Raw genomic sequence first — 22,643 nt, forward strand, 5'->3', positions numbered from 1 at the left:
TTTCAAGAACTGCACTTAGGAATGTTTTTACGAACTTCTTATAATGTATCCTAAGAACTTAATTTTTTTATTAAGAACATTTTTGTGAATCCGGCCCCTGAACTTTGAAGTTTTTACGGTTGAAGAAATGCATCATCCGGGTACTCGTAGCACACTTCATTTTTGTTGCATTTTCAGTGTTGACGTACTACTTACACTATTTACACTACAAAATGCCGTAGAATAGCGCAGAAGTGTGCGGTTTGGGACGCATCAAGTATGTTTTCGCAAGTAGAGACAAAATATTAATTCAAATTAAAATGTTATATAAATAATATAAAGATGTTTAAATATAAAATATATTTTAAACATAAAATGTATTATATATATATATATATATATATATATATAAGATGTAAAAAATATAATTTACCATATAATTAATATAATGTTTAACAGGAGAATACATTTGTACTTTTTTCAGTAAACTACTAATAAAATTACAGCTAAAAAAAAAAAAGGTTTCAGTTTAGTAAATGTTATTTGCATTATTTTACTGTCACATGTGTTACCCTGGTGGTGTTTTGTGTTTGTGTGAGTGACACTGTGAACTGTCTCTACATGTTTATTAATTATTGCTCCTGGAAGAGCCACTCTTGATGAACGTTAAATCATCATGTGGCCTTTTATAGTAACTACTGTGATTAACAATACATTTTAAAGTGAAAAGCAGACTTATGTAGTTCCAGAAGATTAATATATCAAGTTTATACAGTGGCATGAAAAAGTTTGGGCACCCCAAGAGATTTGAGCTCCAAAGTCTCAGACCTTAATTAGCTTGTTAGGACTGTGGCTTGTTCACAATCATCGTTTAAGGCCAGGTGATGCAAATTTCAAATCTTCATACAGACTCTGACTCCCAACAATCAGCAGCCATGGGCTCCTCTAAGCAGCTGTCTAGCACTCTGAAAATTAAAACAATTGATGCCCACAAAGCAGGAGAAGACTATAAGAAGATAACAAAGCGTTTTCAGGTAGCCGTTTCCTCAGTTCGTAATGTAATTAAGAAATGGCAGTAAACAGGAACGGTGGAGGTCAAGTTGAGGTCTGGAAGACCAAGAAAACTTTCAGAAAGAACTCCTCGTAGGATTGCTAGAAAGGCAAATCAAAACCCCTGTTTGACCGCAAAAGACCTTCAGGAAGATTTAGCAGACTCTGGTGTACTGGTGCACTGTGACACCTGCACAAATATGACCTTCATGGAAGAGTCATGAGAAGAAAATTTCAGCATCAGAAGTTTGCAAATGAACATCTAAACAAGCCTGATGCATTCTGGAAACAAGTCCTGCAGACTGATGAAGATAAAATATAACTTTTTGGCCGCAATGAGCAAAGGTATGTTTGGAGAATAAAAGGTGCATAATTTCATGAAAAGAACACCTCTCCAACTGTTGAGCACGGGGGTGGATCAATCATGCTTTGGGCTTGTGTTGATGCCAGTGGCACAGGGGAACATTTCACTGGTAGAGGAAAGAATTAAATTAAATACCAGCAAATTCTGGAAGCAAACATCACACCATCTGTAAAAAAGCTGAAGATGAAAAGAGGATTGCTTCTACAACAGGATAATGATCCTAAACACACCTCAAAATCCACAATGGACGACCTCAAGAGGCGCAAGCTGAAGGTTTTGCCATGGCCCTCACAGTCCCCCGACCTAAACATCATCGAAAATCTGTGGATAGACCTCAAAAGAGCAGTGCATGCAAGACGGCCCAAGAATCACCAAGAAAATGGGCGAAAATCCCCCAAACAAAAACTGAAAGACACTTAGCTGACTACAAAAAGCATTTACAAGCTGTGATACTTGCCAGGGGGTGTTACTAAGTACTGACCATGCAGGTGCCCAAACTTTTGCTTTTTTGTAAAACTGTAAAAGATGAAAATAAAAAAGTAAAATTGCTTAAAGATGACACATTTCTTTAATATTTTAACTTTAAGCCTTTTGGAAATCAGGCCATCTTTTGCTCGCTTAGCAACAGAAATTTTGATCAAGGGTGCCCAAACTTTTGCATGCCACTGTATCATTTATATAATATAACGGTAGTGAACCATAAAATATACAGCCATCAAATTTACCAAATTGGGGGCCTGGGTATCTCAGCGAGTATTGACGCTGGCTACCACCCCTGGAGTCAAAAGTTTGAATCCAGGGCATACTGAGTGACTCCAGCCAGGTCTCCTAAGCAACCAAATGGTCCGGTTGCTAGGGAGGGTTGAGTCACATGGGGTAACCTCCTCGTGGTCGCTATAATGTGGTTCTCACTCTCGGTGGGGCGCATGGTGAGTTGTGCGTGGATGCCGCGGAGAATAGCGTGAAGCCTCCACACGCGCTACGTCTCCGCGGTAACACGCTCAACAAGTCACGTGATAAGATGTGCGGATTGACGGTCTCAGACGCGGAGGCAACTGAGATTCGTCCTCCGCCACCCGGATTGAGGCAAGTCACTACGCCACCACGAGGACTTAGAGCGCATTGGGAACTGGGCATTCCAAGTTGGGGAGGGAAAAAAAATTACCAAATTATCACGTAAAGCCTGAAACATGGTCACCGTGTTTTTTTACGGTGACTTTCTGGCAAACAAAGCTGCCTGTATTTTACCGTAAAAAACATTTGTATTTATAGTGGGGCTCCAAGATATCAGAGATATGAATAAAATAAAGAGGAAAATAAATATTGTCAATATTTTATGTTTCAAAGTAAAATTTTGAAATCTTTGGCGTGACGTTCTGAAGTGATTTACTAAGAACACATGGTGCTGGATATTCAACAGAAAGCTTAAATCTTGAAACATTTCACATCAAGTGGGGTTGGATTAAAGGTTTATCTGCAAACTAAACCGCAGAAAATACAAAAATGCACTGAAGCGCACAGAACCTAATCTTTACAGGACACTTTACTGTGTGTTTGACTGTGTTTTCTTTATTTTAACCAACTGCTCAGTTCTTGAATGAGCCATCAGAAGTCAAGGTAAATGTCCATGGCTCACAGTGAGTGTGAATTTAAGGGCAGGACAGCTCATCTTCTTGTGTTACAAAGTAACAGCTACACTGGACACTTTCTGAAATGAGTATTCTGGAACATCCTGGAGGGATCATGGCTCTTACATGGTGTGGTGCAAGCAAAATGATTGTTTTCCTTTCATGTTTTTTCCCCTGCCAGCTGAGGTCAAGGGTAAGCCAAAGAGAAATCTTCATGGTGCCACTGAAATGCCATCCACCATGCGCAAGAGACAGAACTCTGCCATGCACACTGCTTTCTTGACCAGGTTTGAAACTATTTTATTTCATCTCTCTTCCTTTACACTAAAGACATTCTAGACATTAGTTAAATTTAAACTACTTTCAAAGTTTCCATCATAACTGTTCAGTTTGGTTTTATGATCACCTGTAAAGATAGGGTGAGTTATGGTAAATCCACGCAGCGTAAAGTACGGACGAATCTCACAAAAACATGTCTAGGTCTCACCCTGAAAACAAAAGAAACAATAAATAAGAATTATCTTTTATGGGCCATTAATTGTGACATTACTTTCTTGACAATTAAATACCCCACTCCCTAAAAATGATCTCAATTACTGTTATGCAAACATTAAATTATATGTTTTATATTTATGTTATATTTTGTATTTTAATTTCAATTTATAAAAAAATAAATAATGTATATTAAAACTTATATTGAAGCATATTCCCCGCCCCCTCAAATTCTCATTCCTGTTATGCAAAATGTACTTATATAACTGTACTTAAAAATGTACTTATTTTAATTTATACTTATTTATATTCATTTATTTATTTATTGCCAAAAATATTTTTTTAAAGTTATATTTAAGCAGCCCCCCACAAATTCTAATAGTTGTAACTTATATTTATTCATATTTTAACTTGGATTTTAAAATAATATTTAGCCCGTTTTTAGCACATGCCCCCCAACAAATTGTTATTATTGTTATGCCAAAAAATATATTTAGTACTGTAATGCAAAATTTTACTAATAGTAATATTTATGTACATTTTATTTATGAATATTACATTATATTTATAAATATATATCTATAATGTTATATCTATAATATTAAATTATATCTTAAATATACAATAACTTATATATTCACCTATATATATATATACACACACACAATTTATATATATATATATATATATATATATATATATATATACACACAATTTATATATATATATATATATATATATATATATACACACACAATTTATATATATATATATATATATATATATTATAATATTTATTATTTTTTTAAATAAGTTTTAACATGATTAATTATTATATTTAAGACATATATACATATATATATATATATATACTGTCTTAAGTTAAAAAATAAAAAAAATAATATTTATTACAACGTATGTTTACATATAGCAATAGTGTACTCATATTTTATTATTATTATTATTATGTATTTATTTATTTATTTTTATTTGTATTACTCTCAATGGTGATTCTTTGAATGGTAATTTTGGACTATGTTACAATTCCCCCTAAATACAGTAGTTAAAAACAAAAACAAAGGAGTAACAAAAGAAAAGAAGAATATTTTAAAGATGCACTTGCTTTGGATTGAATCCACCTTAGAATCACATTGAAAATCCAAAAGCCCCTTTGAAGGCTCCCAAAGTGCCCTGCAGCAGCAGATATTTGGTGGGGATTTGAGAACAACAAATCGGATAAGATTAAAGCATGTTTCCCATGGCGGTCCATGAGACTCTTTCCTCCCTATACGCTTCCTTCTTACCCTGTAAAAGAATCTGGATGCATCCTAAACTCTACACTTGCACTTTTTAATGGTGTTTACTCAGGCAAGCATCACTATTACTGTGACTCATTCTTTGTGATTTAAACAAATAAACCGTTATTTAACTTTGGCACGTACAGTAACTAAATAAATGAAAATATTTGACAGGTGGTCAGGGGAACCAACAACAGGCTCTGGCATCATTTATTGGACAGACTTTCCTAAAAGCAGGACGTTTGGACGAATCACCATAACGGTTTTGTAACTTTCAGAACCTCAGGGACTTAAAAACCTCCACTTGACATTAACAGACCAGAGCATATTTCTGAAAGTCTGCGATAGCCTTTTATAGAAATACTTCTTTAAGTTACAACAGAACCAGTATCATTTTTCCAGTTTTCTGAGCTCAAAGGGTACTGCCGAACAGGAATGGCCCATTTCATCAAAGCAAATATATAGTACATTCTATATCATTCTATATGATCTATCTGTACACAGACACATGTCGAGGGAGACGGACTCCTGCCTGAAGAACGCTCAGTTTCATATGGACCTCTGGTGCTGTTTCACCATACAGAACTGGCTGCTGGACTTTGGCAGGCCTGTTGTCATGGTAACAAAACAACTTAAGAATAAAGCATCACATAAATTTCATTAAATACATGAACCTACACACTCTCACGGCGAAATCGTCAGGATTCGTACGACTTTTCTAAATTTGGCTAATTCGTATGATATCGTACGACTGCACTCGTTCGAATTCCTGCGACTTTCACTACAGCCAATGACGTCGCTGGACATCGTTTACATCTAATACTTGCTTCTGTCACACACAACAGCTTCCTATCATGTTTAAACACTCTACTAATTGGTTAAATTTAGATAAGGGGATTGGGTACGGGCATAATATTAATAAGCATGTCCTTAACGCCCACATTAGACATCCGGGCATTTGCATGTGATGAAATGGAATTTATACGAACAAAATCATACGAAATAGACAACTCGTAAAATATGTATGAATTTTCATGAGATCGGGTTGCGTAAACATAGCAAAAAATAACTTACAGTACTTGACATTTGGAAACATCCTTTCACTGCCTTTTTTTTTATTTATTTTTTTTTACAGTAAATTATCAGATGACTCATTCTTTTTTATTTACAAATATATAAATGTAACAATATTTTACTGTTAGTACATGAATTGTCGCGTAAGAAGAATTAATCAAATTTTCACCATAAATTATACGGCAATTAATTACTTTTTACTTCATTTACAATATTTTACAGTAAAATTACATGTATTGTCTTGTTAAATCTAGTATAATTTTCCACCGTGCATGGTAAGGTTTAATTCATCAATTATTTTTTTTACAGTAAATTATCAAGTGACACTTTATTTACAAACATCTAAATGTAAAATATATTCTACCATAAGTACATTAATTTTAATGTTAAAATTAATATAGGTTTTCACCAAAAATTATAAAGTAATTTATACTTTTAAATTAATTTATTTCTACATTTATTTGTACCATTTTTTTTACTGTATTTTACAGCAAAATTACATGTATTGTCTTATTAAACATAGAATAATCATCCACCATGCATGTTAACTTATAATTAACAAACTACATATGATGAGTCACGCAGGGACTTCTAGAAATGTCTTTTTTTGTTTTACTGTAAATTATAATGTGACATATTTTTATTTACAAACTTCAAAATTTAACAATATTTTACTGTAAGTACATGAATTGTCTTGTTAGAAGAATTAATAAGGTTTTCACCATTAATTATAAGGTAATTTATACTTTTTACTTAATTTATAACTTGATTTGTTTGACTTAATGTACAGTATTTTACTGTAAAATTACATGTCTTTTTTTGGTAAATCTAGTATAATTTTCTACCAATTATGGTAAGGTGAATAACAAACAACCAGTTATGTAAGACGCATCATGCAGGGACTTCTGGGAAATTTATTTATTTATTTATTTATTTTTTACTGTAAATTATCAGGCGAGTCATACTTTTTATTTACAAACATATAAATTCAACAATATTTTACTGTAAGTACATGAATTGTCTTGTTAAAAGAGTCATTGACCAGGAAAATAAAAAATGGCACTCTATGTCAAAAAGGTTGCCGACCGCTGGTAGACATCATAAATTATAAGGTAATTCATACTTTTAACTTAATTTACTGCCTCGTTAATGTATTGTCTCGTGAAACCTAACATAATTGTCCCCCATATTTGGTAAGGTAACTTACAATGAACCACTTTGTTCACTTTGGGCTAATACAGTCGCATGTTTACATGATGTGAAATCATTTTCAAGTTCTGAATTTTTAAAGACATCTTCTTTTGGTGAGTTTTGATGTCTGTTTGTGTGAGTTTCTCTAGATCTTTTGTCCTGGTGATTACCTCCACATGCTGTACTACAACACATCTCCCTTCCTGTTAATCAAGGTCAGTCTGGTCAAACAGTTTATTATGGACTTCGTCACCAGGTGAAGTTCTCGTAAACTTACTTATAGTTCTTCAGCTTCAATCAACAATCATGCAAGTGGCTATAGTGGAATATGTCACATTTTATGAATGATGGGCATAGCAGTCGTGTTGGGCAAAAAGTCCACATGGGTGTTTTTATTGGTGACACTCCTCATTCTTCCACTAAATGTGCAAACGGTCCACTTAGTTTTCTCGGTAAAGAGACCTGCTGGATAATGCTGATTTGCACTTTAGCGTCAAAGATGGATGGCTCTTATTTTTGGTTTTGGTGAGAATGGACACTTTGTCAGTGTCATATTTATCAATGAGAGGAATGTGTAGATATCAGTCATTTGATTTAAGCTCAAAAGGGCACAGAGAATCCAGAAGCACTGTGATATTTATGGCCTGTTTCTGCGAGGAGCACAGCTACATGTCATTGAAATGATGCATTACCGTAACTTGTTCAAAATGAGCAACACTGACCTTTACATCGGCAGAAATATCTGGCAGACGTTTCCTTGGTGCTCTGTCTTCTGAACAAACCGAGATGCCAATTCTTAGATAAACTGACGGTTTATCTGTCTCTAAGAAGTGCAGCTTGTGTGATTCATGACATGGATTTCATGCATCAAGAAAATGGTCCAAAACTTGATGATTTGATGAACTGTTGAAGGGATGATTTTGAAAGAAGCCAGTTTGGAGTTTGGAGTAAACATCTCAAATCTGGGAATGTATACAAATAACATAACATATTCAGTGTGACGAATAAACCAGAAATAATATCAGTCAACGTTTTTAACATCGTTTTCTTGGCTCACCAATTGATCAGACTGTCAAATTGTAAGACATTTTTACAACAAATAAAATAAATAAATACATTTAAAAAACATAAAAATTAATCTGGTCTCTTAGAATCACGATAGACAGACAGACAGACAGACAGACAGATAGATAGAGAGAGAGAGACAGACAGACAGACAGAGAGACAGACAGATGATAGCTAGACAGACAGAGAGAAAGACAGATAGATAGACAGACAGACAGACAGAGACAGACAGATAGATAGACAGACAGACAGACAGAGGCAGACAGACAGATAGATAGAGAGACAGACAGATAGCTAGAGAGAGACAGACAGATAGATAGACAGACAGACAGAGAGACAGACAGATGATAGATAGACAGACAGACAGACAGACAGACAGGCAGACAGAGAGGCAGACAGGCAGGCAGGCAGACAGACAGACAGACAGATAGATAGATAGATAGATAGATAGAGAGACAGGCAGATAGATAGATAGATAGACAGACAGACAGACAGACAGACAGACAGACAAAAAGATAGATAGAGAGAGAGAGACAGACAGACAGACAGACAGATGATACCTAGACAGACAGAGAGACAGACAGATGATATATAGACAGACAGACAGTCAGACAGATAGATAGAGTGAGAGACAGACAGACAGACAGACATCGAGACAGACAGATGATAGCTAGACAGACAGAGAGAAAGAAAGACAGATGATAGACAGACAGACAGACAGACAGACAGAGAGAGAGAGAGAGAGAGAGAGAGACAGACAGACATCGAGACAGACAGATGATAGCTAGACAGACAGAGAGACAGACAGATGATAGATAGATAGACAGACAGACAGACAGACAGACAGATAGATAGATAGATAGAGAGACAGGCAGATAGATAGATAGACAGACAGACAGACAGACAAAAAGATAGACAGATAGAGAGAGACAGACAGAGAGACAGACAGATGATATATAGACAGACAGACAGTCAGACAGATAGATAGAGAGAGAGACAGACAGACATCGAGACAGACAGATGATAGCTAGACAGACAGAGAGAAAGAAAGACAGATGATAGACAGACAGACAGACAGACATCGAGACAGACAGATGATAGCTAGACAGACAGAGAGAAAGAAAGACAGATGACAGACAGACAGACAGACAGACAGACAGACAGACAGATGATAGCTAGACAGACAGAGAGAAAGAAAGACCGATGATATACAGACAGACAGACAGACAGAGAGAGAGAGAGAGAGAGAGAGAGAGACAGACAGACATCGAGACAGACAGATGATAGCTAGACAGACAGAGAGACAGACAGATGATAGATAGATAGACAGACAGACGACAGACAGAGAGATAGACAGATGATAGCTAGACAGACAGAGAGACAGACAGATGATAGATAGATAGACAGACAGACAGACAGACAGATAGATAGACAGACATACAGACAGACAGACAGAAAGTACTGACAACATTTCTTCCAAATTCCAAATAAAAATATTTTCATTTAGAGCAGTGGTGCTCAACCAGGGGGCCAATCCCACTAGAGGGCCTCAGCACACTTCCAAGGGGGCCTCAAGATGACTTAAAATGAATTTAAAATAAGAAATATTAAAATAATTCAACTTAATTAAAATGCTAACAACACTTTAAGATGTATGCCCATAAATTATAAACAGACTCGTTCTGAAACTTCTAGAATCAAAAATGATCCATGATTAATTATTTTAATCTGACACGTCTATGGATAAACAGGGAACAGATCAGAATGGACCAGCACCACTGGCTACCTTGTGAAATATTTTTTATTTATATTTCATTACTTATATTACAAACATGAACTCTTTTATTCATTTGCATTTAATGTTAAAAAAAAAGAAAAAAAAGAAGAAGAAGAAAAAAACAAAGTAGTATTTTTTAATTATTAAACTCCATATACTATCATATCTTTTTCTATTATACTCTGTTCAAATCTATTCCATTCTGTTCTGTCCAATTCTTTATTCTGTTCTATTATGTCTTTTTAATTATGTTCTTTATTATTAATCTCTTCTATCCTTTTCTATTCTGTTCTGTTAAATTCTGATCTATTCTTTTTTTAATTGCCAATATCTTCAATGCCCACTTTAATGAAAGATGTTAAGTCAGGTGTTTTTAATGCAAAAAGTGACTTTTCAATCATTTTAATGCAATGATTTCTCTCAAGTAGGATTTATAATAAAAAATACGATTCATTTACTTTTCTTACAACTGTATTTTTCCTGTTTCCTTAATATGATTTTATACATATTGTAACGTGTAAATAAAATAAACATAAAATTTGAATTAATTAAAATTAAGAAATTGTAAAGAGGATGTGTATAGATAAAAAAAAAAACAGACGATGTTACTTTTCTCAGCGCTGCTCAGGATGGGCTCATCACAGTTGTTTGAGATAACGGTGGAGATTTAAAAAAAAACTATATGTATATAATTATAGCGATAAATAATTTACACATTTATTTCCATATTCTAAAATAATAATAAGTAAATGAAATATAATTAATATAAATTCAAACACTGAATAAACATTTTGACCGGACAACGGACAAAATACTATTTTATGTTACTTTTCTCAACGCTGCTCAAAATGGACCAATCATAGTCGTTTGTGATAACTGAGTGAAGATTAAAAAAAGTAATTAGAGCGATATAGCAACACATAGAGATTGCTGTGTACAACAGATACCAACCTACCATTGGATTGATATAAAAGATTATATTTTAATATAATAATGTACTCAATAACACAATAAAATGTGCTGAGATTTCAATGTACTTCAACGGAGGAATCGACTCTTTGAGCCACAGAGCGCCACCTGCAGGAATAAACAGAAACAGCAGTAATATATTTTCTCTGTGATGCAGATCATGTAAAACTGAAGATACAGACTCTGGCTGATTAAATAATTATCTGTGTAATTAGTGACAGTAGGTATATTAGTTTAATTTAAACGTTTAAAGCCTTTAAATGAGCAAAATCTTAAGATGATTTAGTGAATTAGCCACTTTAACACGGTAATTAATTACAGCCTATAATTCACCATATAATTCAATATACTTACAGTTTATCATGCTATTTTTGTCAGAATAGCAGTGTTGGGTGTAATGCATTACTAAGTAAGTAATTACTGTAATTAAATTACTTTTTCATTGATAAAAGTAAAGTAAGGGATTACTCTTAATTTTTTCTGTAATTTAATTAGTTACTTCTGATGTAATTGCATTAAATACTGTATAGACTATAGAACAACTCTATATAAATCAATAGTGAATTTAAAATTGAAATATAACGTCCAATGTTAAAATGTATGTTTTCTAAATTAACGCTGCCCCTTTAAATTGCTTTGGCCAGTTCATGAATAATTAATTAGGTTTTATATGATGTCTATCCTTGTATTTTTCATCGGGTCGAGGTTGATAAGGGTTTTAGAAAGTAATTAGTAATAAGTAATGCAATTCCTTTTCAGAAAGTACAGTAATCTAATTACACTGTAGAAGATGTAATTAGTAGTTAGTAATTAATTACTTTTTAGAGTAACTTACCCAACACTGCAACATAGTTATTCTTACTACTCTAGTTATTATCTTTTTCAAAAAGAGTTTTCTGTTTAATATAATGTGTTTTTCTTCATTCAGGGTATAAAGAGTGTTTTTCGCTGTATGATAAGAAGCATCAGGGTGAAATCAACGCTCAGGATGTGCTGACGGTCATGAGGAGTTTAGGCTGCTGTCCGACTCTTCCAGAACTGGACAAACACTTACTGACCCATAAGATCGGTACAGCGTCAGTAAAGAATACTGCGTTGGTACATTTGCCATTCCTTACAAACCCTTCAAAATCAATGACTAATCTATACAATCCCTAAATTTAATCAACTTTCAACTCCTCTCCTCCAACCACCTGACTCCACTCTGGTATGAAACGCACTTATTTTCTCCCTTTTTCTCCCCAATTTGGAATGCCCAATTCCCAATGCGCTCTAAGTCCTTGTGGTGGCGTAGTGACTCGCCTCAGTCCGGGTGGCGGAGGACGAATCTTAGTTGCCTCCACGTCTGAGACTGTCAATCTGCGCATCTTATCATGTGGCTTGTTGAGCACGTTACCGCGGAGACGTAGCACGTGTGGAGGCTTCACGCTATTCTCCATGACATTCACGCACAACTCACCACACACCCCACCGAGAGCGACACATTATAGCGACCACGAGGAGGTTACCCCACGTGACTCTACCCACCCTAGCAACCGGGCCAATTTGGTTGCTTAGGAGACCTGACTGGAGTCACTCAGCACACCCTGGATTCGAACTCACGACTCCAGGTGTGATAGTCAGCGTCTTTACTCGCTGAGATACCCGGGCCCCACACACACTTTTTATGATGCACTTAATTCTTGATGGATAAAATCAAGCCCCACCCTACACTTTTTTCCCCTTGCGGAATATCAAGTTTACCCGGAAATATGCCGCATGTTACGGAAATAAAAATGTGTTTTAAATAGGTTTTAAAAAGTAAGAGGGTTGGTGGTGACGTCACCCGAAAAGCAAAGTCATTTCAGATGATTACATTTTGATTTAAGATTACTTGGGTGATTTTAGTAGAATAACGTGTGTGAATCGTGCAATAAAAGGCAAGTCTATTTTGATTTCTTGTTGAATATAAAAACTGAAACAACCCTTACGTAAGTACACATGTGAGCGCTTGGCCAACGAATCGCCAATGCACGGTTCGGATGAACATTCTTAACATGTGTTCTTGCATTACCGTGTCCTCAAGGGGGGTGATAGAATTTCCTTCAAACGTCTGTGCCATTAAATCAGATGTGTTTATTTAGTATTAAGTTGTTATAAATATATTGACTTTAACTTGCTTGCACAGCAGTATTCTCTTTAAACTCTTGCTTCGCCATGACAGTAGTTGAGTTGAAAGAGAAAACTCACTGTAGAAGCCGTCAGTTCAAACTCATGTACGCTTTAGCGCCCCTTGTGGCAACGCTGAGAATGCAACACATTTTGGAGCTCAACTATGCACGAAATCGAGCTCGCATAGCAAGAAGCCTTTGCGTTCACATACTTGCGTACCCTTAAAAAAATAAAAACTTCCAGTGAACTTATTAAAATTAAGGAAAACTTTTCCATGCAATTACATTAATACAATAATAAAAAAAAAAACATATTTATTTTGTTTTTGTTGTACGAACTAAATTTTTTAATTCATTTAATTAATTTAATAAAATTAATTTTGTCACATTTATAGATAGAAAATTTGTCGAAGTCATCATTTTAATTACGCTGAGGCAAATTAATGTATACCACTTCTGTTTTTTGTTTGTTTTGTCAAACATTTGTCGTTGTAAGAGTTACAAGCTGTAAGCTTGTAGTCTCCGCAAACATCTTGCCGAAGATTTTTTAAATAAAGTATTCCAACCATGCAGGGTTCTTAACATCCAACACACAAACCACAATGACAGTGACACTCAACAATCATATTTTTGGAAACTGATGCACACACATGACACAAAACCTTAAGGAACAAAAACACAACACCATCAGTGCAAATAGTGCAATAAAAAGCAAATTAATTCACAAGTTTTACTCGTGTCGTGATGCATGCTCAGAGATCACATGTATGTCTGGTTATGGCCAACAACAATTACGTAAGTTAGGGTTAGGCAACGCAAATGGACTAAGTGAACTTCCATTTTCCAAATTTATTTTGGCCTTTAATTAATATTCTGAATTCAATACAAGTTCAGCTCAATCTGCATTTGTGGCATAATGTTGATTACTACAAAAAAAAAAAAAAACTTTGACTCGTCCCTCCTTTTCCTAAAAAAATAAAAAAAAGGAAAAAATATGGGACCCTGTGAGACACTTACAATGGAAATCAATGGGGTCAATTTTTGAAGGGTTTAAAGGCAGAAATGAGAAGCTTATAATTTTATAAAATCACCTACATACATTCTTCTGTCAAAACTTGTGTATTATATGAACTGTGAAGTTGTTTAAATCGTCATTTTCACGGTTGTTTTGGGGTTTACTGCGTAACATCATGGTAACAAAGTTGTACAATTGTCTATAACTTTCCACAGATGTGGTTAGTAAGTGATTTTATCACACATATAAAATCATGTTAACACACATATTGTTTATGTCTTGCATCTATACTTTTGAAACAGTGAGTATTTTAATGTAGATTGACCCCATTGACTTCCATTGTAAGTGTCTCACTGGAACCTCCACCGTTGCTTTTTTTAAAGAATAGGAGAGACGGGTCAAAATAAATGTTTGTGGTAATCAATATTATACCACAAATGCCGCTGATTGATCTTAACTTGTACTGAACCTGGAATATTCCTTTAAGATATTGAGAGGACTGTCCCCCTAAACTTCCATGCACCAGGTAAAATCAACAATGTAAACTTGTTAAAATAACTTAAAATCTATAGGACTGAGTTGATGAAACTTAACAATAACATTCTCAAACATTAGTGCCCAGTATATCCAGATAAGGACAATGTACGCATGAAGATGTTTTATAGAGACGTGGTTGAAGAAAAGCAGACCGCTCAAAGATTTTGAATATGCCTTTTTATTGGGAGGAAGAGACATTTAAAGTATGATAACAGCTGGTACAGTTAGTAATGCAATCAAATTAAACGCTGCACAAATGTAATGGAAATGGATTAAATGTCAACGCTCTGAATTAAACAGAACCCTGGAACTGTCAGACCTCATCAAAAAGCAGCTATTTTCCTAAATCTTTTTGGCACACTGCTTTGACTGTGGCAAAAAATCTGCCTGTCCCAGATAAGAGGGGCGAGTTGGACTTCACATTTCTCAGAGTGATGCACCAGCAGGAGAACCTGCGGGCCGAGATCCTGCGAGTCTTGAGAATGATGGACCCAAAGAAACAAGGATTCATCCTGGAGTCTGAGCTCAGGGTCACGCTCATGAGTCTTGGGGAACAACTCGGAGATGAAGAAGGTGAATCTGAATCTAGTCGTACATTGTCAGCATCAAGTCTGGTCCACATTACAGCTTATTCTGACCGAGAACTTCCCACTTAGACAGGAAGAGACCATCTTAATAATAAAGCACAATACAACCGAAGAGAGCAGAAAATTATAGAATAGAACACAATTGAATAGAATGCAAAACAGAGAATGATAGAATAGAGTAGAATAGTGTAGAAAAGAATCAGAATAGAATAAAACAAAGTAGAATAGAATAGAAAACAGATTATAATAAAATAGAGCAGAATAGTTTTGAAAAGAATAAAAAAGAATAGAATGGAATAGAGCAGAATAGAACTGAATATTAGAAAAGGATAGAATACAACACAATGGAATACAGTATAAAAACAAAGCACAATAGAATGAAGCAGAATAGTGTAAATATAATAATACAATTGAATAGAATAAAACAGTAGGGATAAATAATACAAAAAGAATTGAACAAGAATAGAATAGAATATTAGAAAAGGATAGAATACAACACAATAGAATACAATATAAAAAACAAAGTATAATAGAATGGAGTAAAAGAGTGTAAAAATCATAATAAAATTGAATAGAATAAAACAGTAGGGACAAATAATAATAAAAAAATTGAATAGAATAGAACAGGATAGAATAGAATAGAATATAAAACAGGGTATAATAAAATGGAGCAGAATAGTATTGAAAATAATAAAACAATAGAATAGAACACAATTGAATAGAATACAAACAGAGGATGATAGAATAGAGTAGAATAGTGTAGAAAAGAATCAAAATAGAATAAAACAAAGTAGAATTGAATGGAAAGCAGAGTATATTAAAATGGAGCAGAATAAAGTTGAAAAGAATAAAAAAGAATAGAATGGAATAGAGCAGAAATAGTCTGAACAGAGAGAACAGAATAGAGTAGAATAGTGTAAAAATAATAATAAAATAGAATAGAATAAAAAAGTAGAGATAAATAATACAAAAAGTATTTAACAAAATAGAATAGAATAGAATACAAAGCAGAGTATATTAAAATGGAGCAGAATAAAGTTGAAAAGAATAAAATAGAATAGAATGGAATAGAGCAGAAATAGTCTGAACAGAGGAGAACAGAATAGAGTAGAATAGTGTAAAAATAATAATAAAATAGAATAGAATAAAAAAGTAGAGATAAATAATACAAAAAGTATTTAACAAAATAGAATAGAATAGAATACAAAGCAGAGTATAACAAAATGGAGCAGAATAGAGTAGAAAATAATAAAACAATAGAATAGAACAGAATAGAATAGAGCAGAAATAGTCTGAACAGAGTAGAACAGGAAAGAATAGATCATGATAGAATAGAATAGAGTAGAAAATAATAAAACAATAGAATAGAACAGAATAGAATGGAATAGAGCAGAAATAGTCTGAACAGAGTAGAACAGGAAAGAATAGATCATGATAGAATAGAATAGAATAGAATAGAATATACTAGAATGGAGTGGAATAATGTAGAAAAGAACAGAGTAGAATAGAATAAAATGGAGCAGAATAGAACTGAACATAAGGATAGAATAGAATACAATATAAAAACAAAGTATAATAGGATGGAGCTGAATAGTGTAGTAAAAATGAATAGAATAGAATAGAACATCACAGTAGAATAGAATGGAGCAGAAGAGGGTAGAACAGAACACAAAAGAATAGAACAGAGTAGAATATAATTCAAGTCAGTGGAATAGTGAATAAAACAATAAAAAAGAGAATAGAACAGAGTAGAAGAACATAGAATTCAACACAGCTGAATAGAATAAAGAACAGAGTATAATAGAATGAAATAGATTAGTGAAGAAAGTAACAAACATAGAATAAAACAGAGAAGAACAGAATAGAATAGAATAGAACACAAATGATTTATTTTCTTTCTTTTGTTTCATGATTGGCATTAAAAAGTCTTCAATTTCATTCCCTTAAACCTGTGGATTTCCTGCCACAAACACAAAGGAGAAATGTGTTCAGTGATTGTGTAGAAGTGATGGTCTGTGATTGGTAGTAAAGAAAACACTGAAGAAATAGCAGAAAATATGTATAGACTTTATAATTAGAATTTCTGTCTGTCCAGATGTTATAGTGATTATTTCACAGACATAAGTGTTATATACAGTTCTGCTCCTGGATATCTAGTTTACTTGCCATTAAGTGCCTTAAACAAAACTAACTAACCTAACACTAACAAACTTTGTCAAATCCATTAACTAGTTCTTCCTCAGAATCGCTCGATGGATCAATTCAGTACCTAGAAAACAAGACATATTACGCTATAACATTTCTTGATTTTTACATTTTCTAAAATCCTAAAACTTTGATTATTTCTAGGATTAAATCAGACTTTGAATCCCAGATTTGCAATGTGGTCTCAGACTCCTGTCTGTTTATTTTCCAAATAGTCGAACTAATAATGTTTTTATGGTAAAATAACAATGTTCTCCAGTGAATGTGCCTCTCGTCACAGTGAATGAGCTCTTGAACGAAACCGGCGTGGCGTCTGATGGACGAATCGACTACGAGGAGTTTACAAAGATGGTGACACTTCCAACCGGTTGATGCTGAACAAACCAGAACTCCAGAACTTCCCGGTTGTGGTGCATTTGCCATAATGAATCCGTGGAATGCCGTTCAAACAGCAAGAAATGAAATAACTACACAACCATGACCATATTTTACTGATAAGCCGCCTGCCGGAATGCTTCAATCATTAACTAACCGTGAGATTGTTTTGAAAGTAACCAGATATGTCTTTGTTAATGTTTTATAACTTTCCAGATACTTCTAAGTCTCGTTCATTTAAACAGTAAGTAGTACATTTATTTAATAATAGGGGTGTTGTATTAGAAATTGTCATCACAGTGCCCTCTTGTGTTTGTAAGGAGTATAGTTACTGAATATACATGAGTATATATACATAGGATAGCTGATTGTGTAATATGTATAAGGTAGACTTTATCAACATCATGATTTGAGGTTAAAATGAATGAAGTCTTGATTGGGTGCATCTTTCTGTTTCCCAAACAATAAATGCGTGCAAATATGAACTGCATGTGTTAAAGTGCACTAAAGCTCCAATGCCCCACACTGTGTGTTGAAACATGTTGAAAGATTTATTATAACCTATAAAGACAAGAACTGAAAGCAGACTCAATCAAATACTGTTGTTCTTGCAGACCAAACCATCTCTGGGCCATAAAGCATGTTAATTCCACTGTTGTCATGTTATTGTTTGCATGGACTTATGTGTCTACAATCAAACAATAAACTAAAGTAAAGTTGAAGATAGATATAACGTTAGATTTAGTCCCTAAAACCCCAGAGCTGTTGTTTCATGTTAATTAGATGGAATAACAGTAAACGTTAAAGCCCTTTGTAATTGTGTCTGTGAGCAAAACAAACACCGCTATGATAAGACTGCACTTTTATTATGCCCAGCAAATGGACAACTTAGTAACACTGTTTACATTCTTTCCCGTCAGAGCATTGGTCATTGACACAGCTTTATTACACTTCAAATCAGAAGTATTCTGAGATGCTATTCTTCTCACCACAGTTATACAGAGGAGATCAGCAGTTACAGAAATACTCAAACCAGCCTATCTGGCACCAACAATCATGCCACAGTCCCATATTTTCCCCATTCTGATGGTTGATGTGCACATTAACTGAAGCATTCTGAGATGTGGGTTGGCGCTCTTTTGGTGGCACGAGGGGGACCTACACAATATTAGGTAGGTGGTTATAATGTTGTGGCTGATCGGTGTATGTATACTGATCAGCCACAACATTAAAACCACTGACAGGTGAAGTGAATAACATTTATTATCTCGTTACAATGGCATCTGTCAAGGGGAGGGATATATTAGGCAGCAAGTGAACAGTCCATTCTTGAATTTCATGTGTTGGAAGCAGGAAAATGGGCAAGCGTAAGGATCTGAGCGACTTTCACAAGGGCCAAATTGAGATGGCTAGACGACTGGGTCAGAGCATCTCCAAAACGGCAGGTCTTGTGGGGTGTTCCTAAGTGTTCCAAGGACGGACAACCGGTGAACCGGCGACAGGGTCATGGGCGCCCAAGGCTCACTGATGCACGTGGGAAGCGAAGGCTAGCCCGTCTGGTCCGATCCCACAGAAGAGCTACTGTAGCACAAACTGCTGAATGCTGGTCATGATAGAAAGGAGTCAGAACACACAGTGCATCGCAGCTTGCTGCATATGGTGCTGCGTAGCCGCAGACCGGTCAAAGTGTCCATGCTGACCCCTGTCCACCGCCAAAAAGTATGCACCATGGGAAGGAGGCAGGCTGGCGGAGGCAGTGTGATGCTCTGGGTGATGTTCTGCAGGGAAACCTTGAGTCCTATCATTCATGTGGATGTTACTTTCCATGCCTCGACGGGTCAGAGCTGTTTTGGCGGCATGAGGGGGACCTACACAATATTAAGCAGGTGGTTTTAATGTTGTGGCTGATCGGTGTATATATATATATATAAGATTTACACATTTCAGTTTCATAACTTATTTCCTTACAATTTCCAAGTTTTGTTAATTAGATTTTTTAAAAGATTACACAGTTACACAATCTATATATATATATATATATCTGTATATACACGAGGGCTGATGTTTCATGCATTATTATACACAAAAAAACAAAACAAAAATGAAAGGTATAAAATTGCAATGGAGTTAAAGCCCAATATTTTATTTAGATATTCTGTATATAAATGCTCACGTTTACACTGAATAAAAGTCACTTGTTTTAAAGTTTACAAATAGCTTATTTGGACAGAAACACACGGTTTTGAACTGTTACTTTAAGCAGACACATGATTGCCATAGTCAGACTTCTTATTTTACGCGTAATTTGGCACATAGTTCAAGGATGCAACACCTTGCACATTACACAACTTCAAACAGTAATAATATAATAAACAGTTTTTTAGGTTGTACAACATACTTAAAGATTACAGAGTTCTCAAAATTCCCTTTTTGTCCATTAATTGTAAGTGACCAGTGCGCTTTTACGCACAGCTTTGCGCTTTTACGCATCTACCTTTGACTGGCGCAGTCTGTGGACGGTAACGCGTCGCATGGCCCGTTCACCACCGACAGTCTGAACTGCTCAGTCTCCATTACATTCAACGGAATCACCGCCTGGCTGTCGTCGTGTTCCTTTACGGTACCGGAAAACGGACGGACCTGACAGCCGTTGGCGATGGCCGGCGAGGAAATCCGCCAGAAAAAATCCTTCAACATTTTCCTGAACTCCCTCCGCATCAGGCAATACAACACCGGATTCAAGCAGCTGTTTACGTGCGCCAGGCAGACGGTCACCGGGAACACGTATGTGTGGAGCATGTAGTAGACTTTATCCCAGTTAACCACGTTGAACTTCACCAGGACGCCCCAGAAGGTGATGGCGTGGTTTGGCAGCCAGCATATGAAGAATGATAAGACCACAATAGTGACAGATTTGGTGACTCTAGATCTGCGTTTCGGGAGATTGTTGTTCATGCTTCTGAGGCGAATGAGGCGCAAAAGGAGCAAATAACACACAGTGATGATGAGCATCGGAAACACAAATGCAACTAGTATTTTCTGGAGGTGATAGAGCGCGAGCCAGTGCTGTCCATCTGGGAACCTCAGCAGACACAGTTTGACGCCGTTAATCTTGGACACAGTGGAGAATATGGCCGTGGGTGCCGTGGCCACCGTGGCGAGGACCCACAATAGCGCGCTGACCATCTTCACCGAGCACGTTTTGTTGCGGGTTCGATCCTTGAGCGCTGAAGCCACGGACCAGTAACGCGTCACGCTCATCGCGGTGAGGAAGAAGACGCTCGCGTACATGTTCATCACGGTCACCGTGAGGACAATCTTACACATGGCGTGTCCAAACGGCCAGCTAAAGTCCAGCGCGTTGTCCACAGCCCAGAACGGAAGTGTTAGCACGAATTGAAAGTCGGTGACCGCGAGATTCAGGATGAAAAAGTTAATCGTGGACTTTTTCCGTCCTTGTCGCACTTTCATAAGGAAAAACACCAGCAGGTTCCCCACCAGACCCACCGCGCACAACACCGAGTACACGACGGATATCATGATGCGCAGCTCCGGCGTGCCGTCCGCGGCTACGTCGATGTCCTCCAAGTTGCTGAAGCGGTTCGAGTCGAATCCAGATCCATTAACGGAGCTCTGGTTCTGGTACTCCGCCATCCTCTCCAGCCACAGCTCGGTCTTGGGTGCTCGGACCAGCACCGGTCTATGGAGGGCTTGCATCACCTTACGGACTTACGGGATGCGCAGAAGAAAAACTAAGAGATCTGGAGAGGTACAGTACTCGCGCGCAGGAGACCCAGAGACTGATGGAGGTTCTCGCATCTTGATTTGGGTTTCTGAGGACGCTTGTGCCACAGATGCGCTCCGCGGGGCTTTATAAAACCTCAGAGACAAGATGTACCCGCCTACAGGAGGAGGAGACCCAGCATAAAAAAAAGTTTGGGTATTTAGAATTTTTATAGTGATTGGTGCATATAGAATTTATTATTTGCCTTATCATTTTCGTTATTAATTTATTATCACAATATATACTGTAATTATATAATATATTAATATTATTATATTCAATTTTTTTTAAAGATTTAAGCATTTTAATTGCATAACAAATTTCCATCAAATTGAACTAATCTCTAACAAAGTAAAAATTAATAAAACGTAATGAAATAATTAAATGAAAATATTATTAAAACAGAGTATATTAATCATTTAATACTAAAAAAGGTAAGTACAGTTTATCAAAATCAATCAATTAATATTTAATTGTATCATTCATTCATTTTAAAAATATATGTGTTTGGGAATTTTCTCTAATGATATTTAATATACATTTTTTATGATTTATGATTTTAATATTTTTTCTATATTAGGCGATTACATTTTCTATTTATGAATGAGTGCGTTAAATGTACAACTTTACAAAGATTACGCTCAAGAAATATTTTAGGCTATTTTTAAGATTCAAGCATTTAAATTTCTTAACACATTTCTGTCAAATTGAACTGCGTAAAATTTAACAAAATTAAATTAATAAAACAAAAAATAGGGGGCCTGGATAGCTCAGCGAGTATTGACGTTGACTATCACCCCTGGAGTCATGAGCTCCAATCTAGGGTGTGCTGAGTGACTCCAGCCAGGTCTCCTAAGCAACCAAATTGGCCCAGTTGCTAGGGAGGGTAGAGTCACATGGGGTAACCTCCTCGTGGTCGCTATAATGTGGTTCTCGGTGGGGTGCCTGGTGAGTTGTGCGAGGATGCCATGGAGAATAGCATGAAGCCTCCACACGCACTACGTCTCCGTGGTAACGTGCTCAACATGCCACGTGATAAGATGCACAAATTGACGGTCTCAGATGCAGAGGCAACTGAGATTCGTCCTCCGCCACCCGAATTG

General features: G+C 35.8%; 3 protein-coding genes across 3 annotated transcripts in view; 2 read left to right on the top strand and 1 right to left on the bottom strand.

Annotated features, from left to right (window-relative positions):
- The window catches only part of LOC127437102 (integrin alpha-11-like), a 563,744-nt gene that overhangs the window by 64,728 nt on the left and 476,373 nt on the right, over window positions 1-22,643 (top strand). The window lies entirely within an intron of this gene.
- On the top strand, window positions 1,365-17,753 carry LOC127437620 (calmodulin-like protein 4). The gene is made up of 8 exons (XM_051692651.1): window positions 1,365-1,374; window positions 3,203-3,308; window positions 5,316-5,430; window positions 7,226-7,332; window positions 11,045-11,049; window positions 11,816-11,956; window positions 14,986-15,162; window positions 17,662-17,753. Exons 1-8 carry the CDS (start codon window positions 1,365-1,367, stop codon window positions 17,751-17,753), a joined length of 753 nt encoding a protein of 250 aa, XP_051548611.1.
- Window positions 18,623-21,586, bottom strand: LOC127437123 (relaxin-3 receptor 1-like). The gene is made up of 2 exons (XM_051691825.1): window positions 20,251-21,586; window positions 18,623-19,624 (listed from the first exon to the last, which is right to left on the bottom strand). Exons 1-2 carry the CDS (start codon window positions 21,471-21,473, stop codon window positions 19,573-19,575), a joined length of 1,275 nt encoding a protein of 424 aa, XP_051547785.1. The 5' UTR covers window positions 21,474-21,586; the 3' UTR covers window positions 18,623-19,572.

Source organism: Myxocyprinus asiaticus, chromosome 48 (assembly GCF_019703515.2).
Source record: "Myxocyprinus asiaticus isolate MX2 ecotype Aquarium Trade chromosome 48, UBuf_Myxa_2, whole genome shotgun sequence".
Classification (NCBI taxonomy): Eukaryota; Metazoa; Chordata; class Actinopteri; order Cypriniformes; family Catostomidae; genus Myxocyprinus; species Myxocyprinus asiaticus.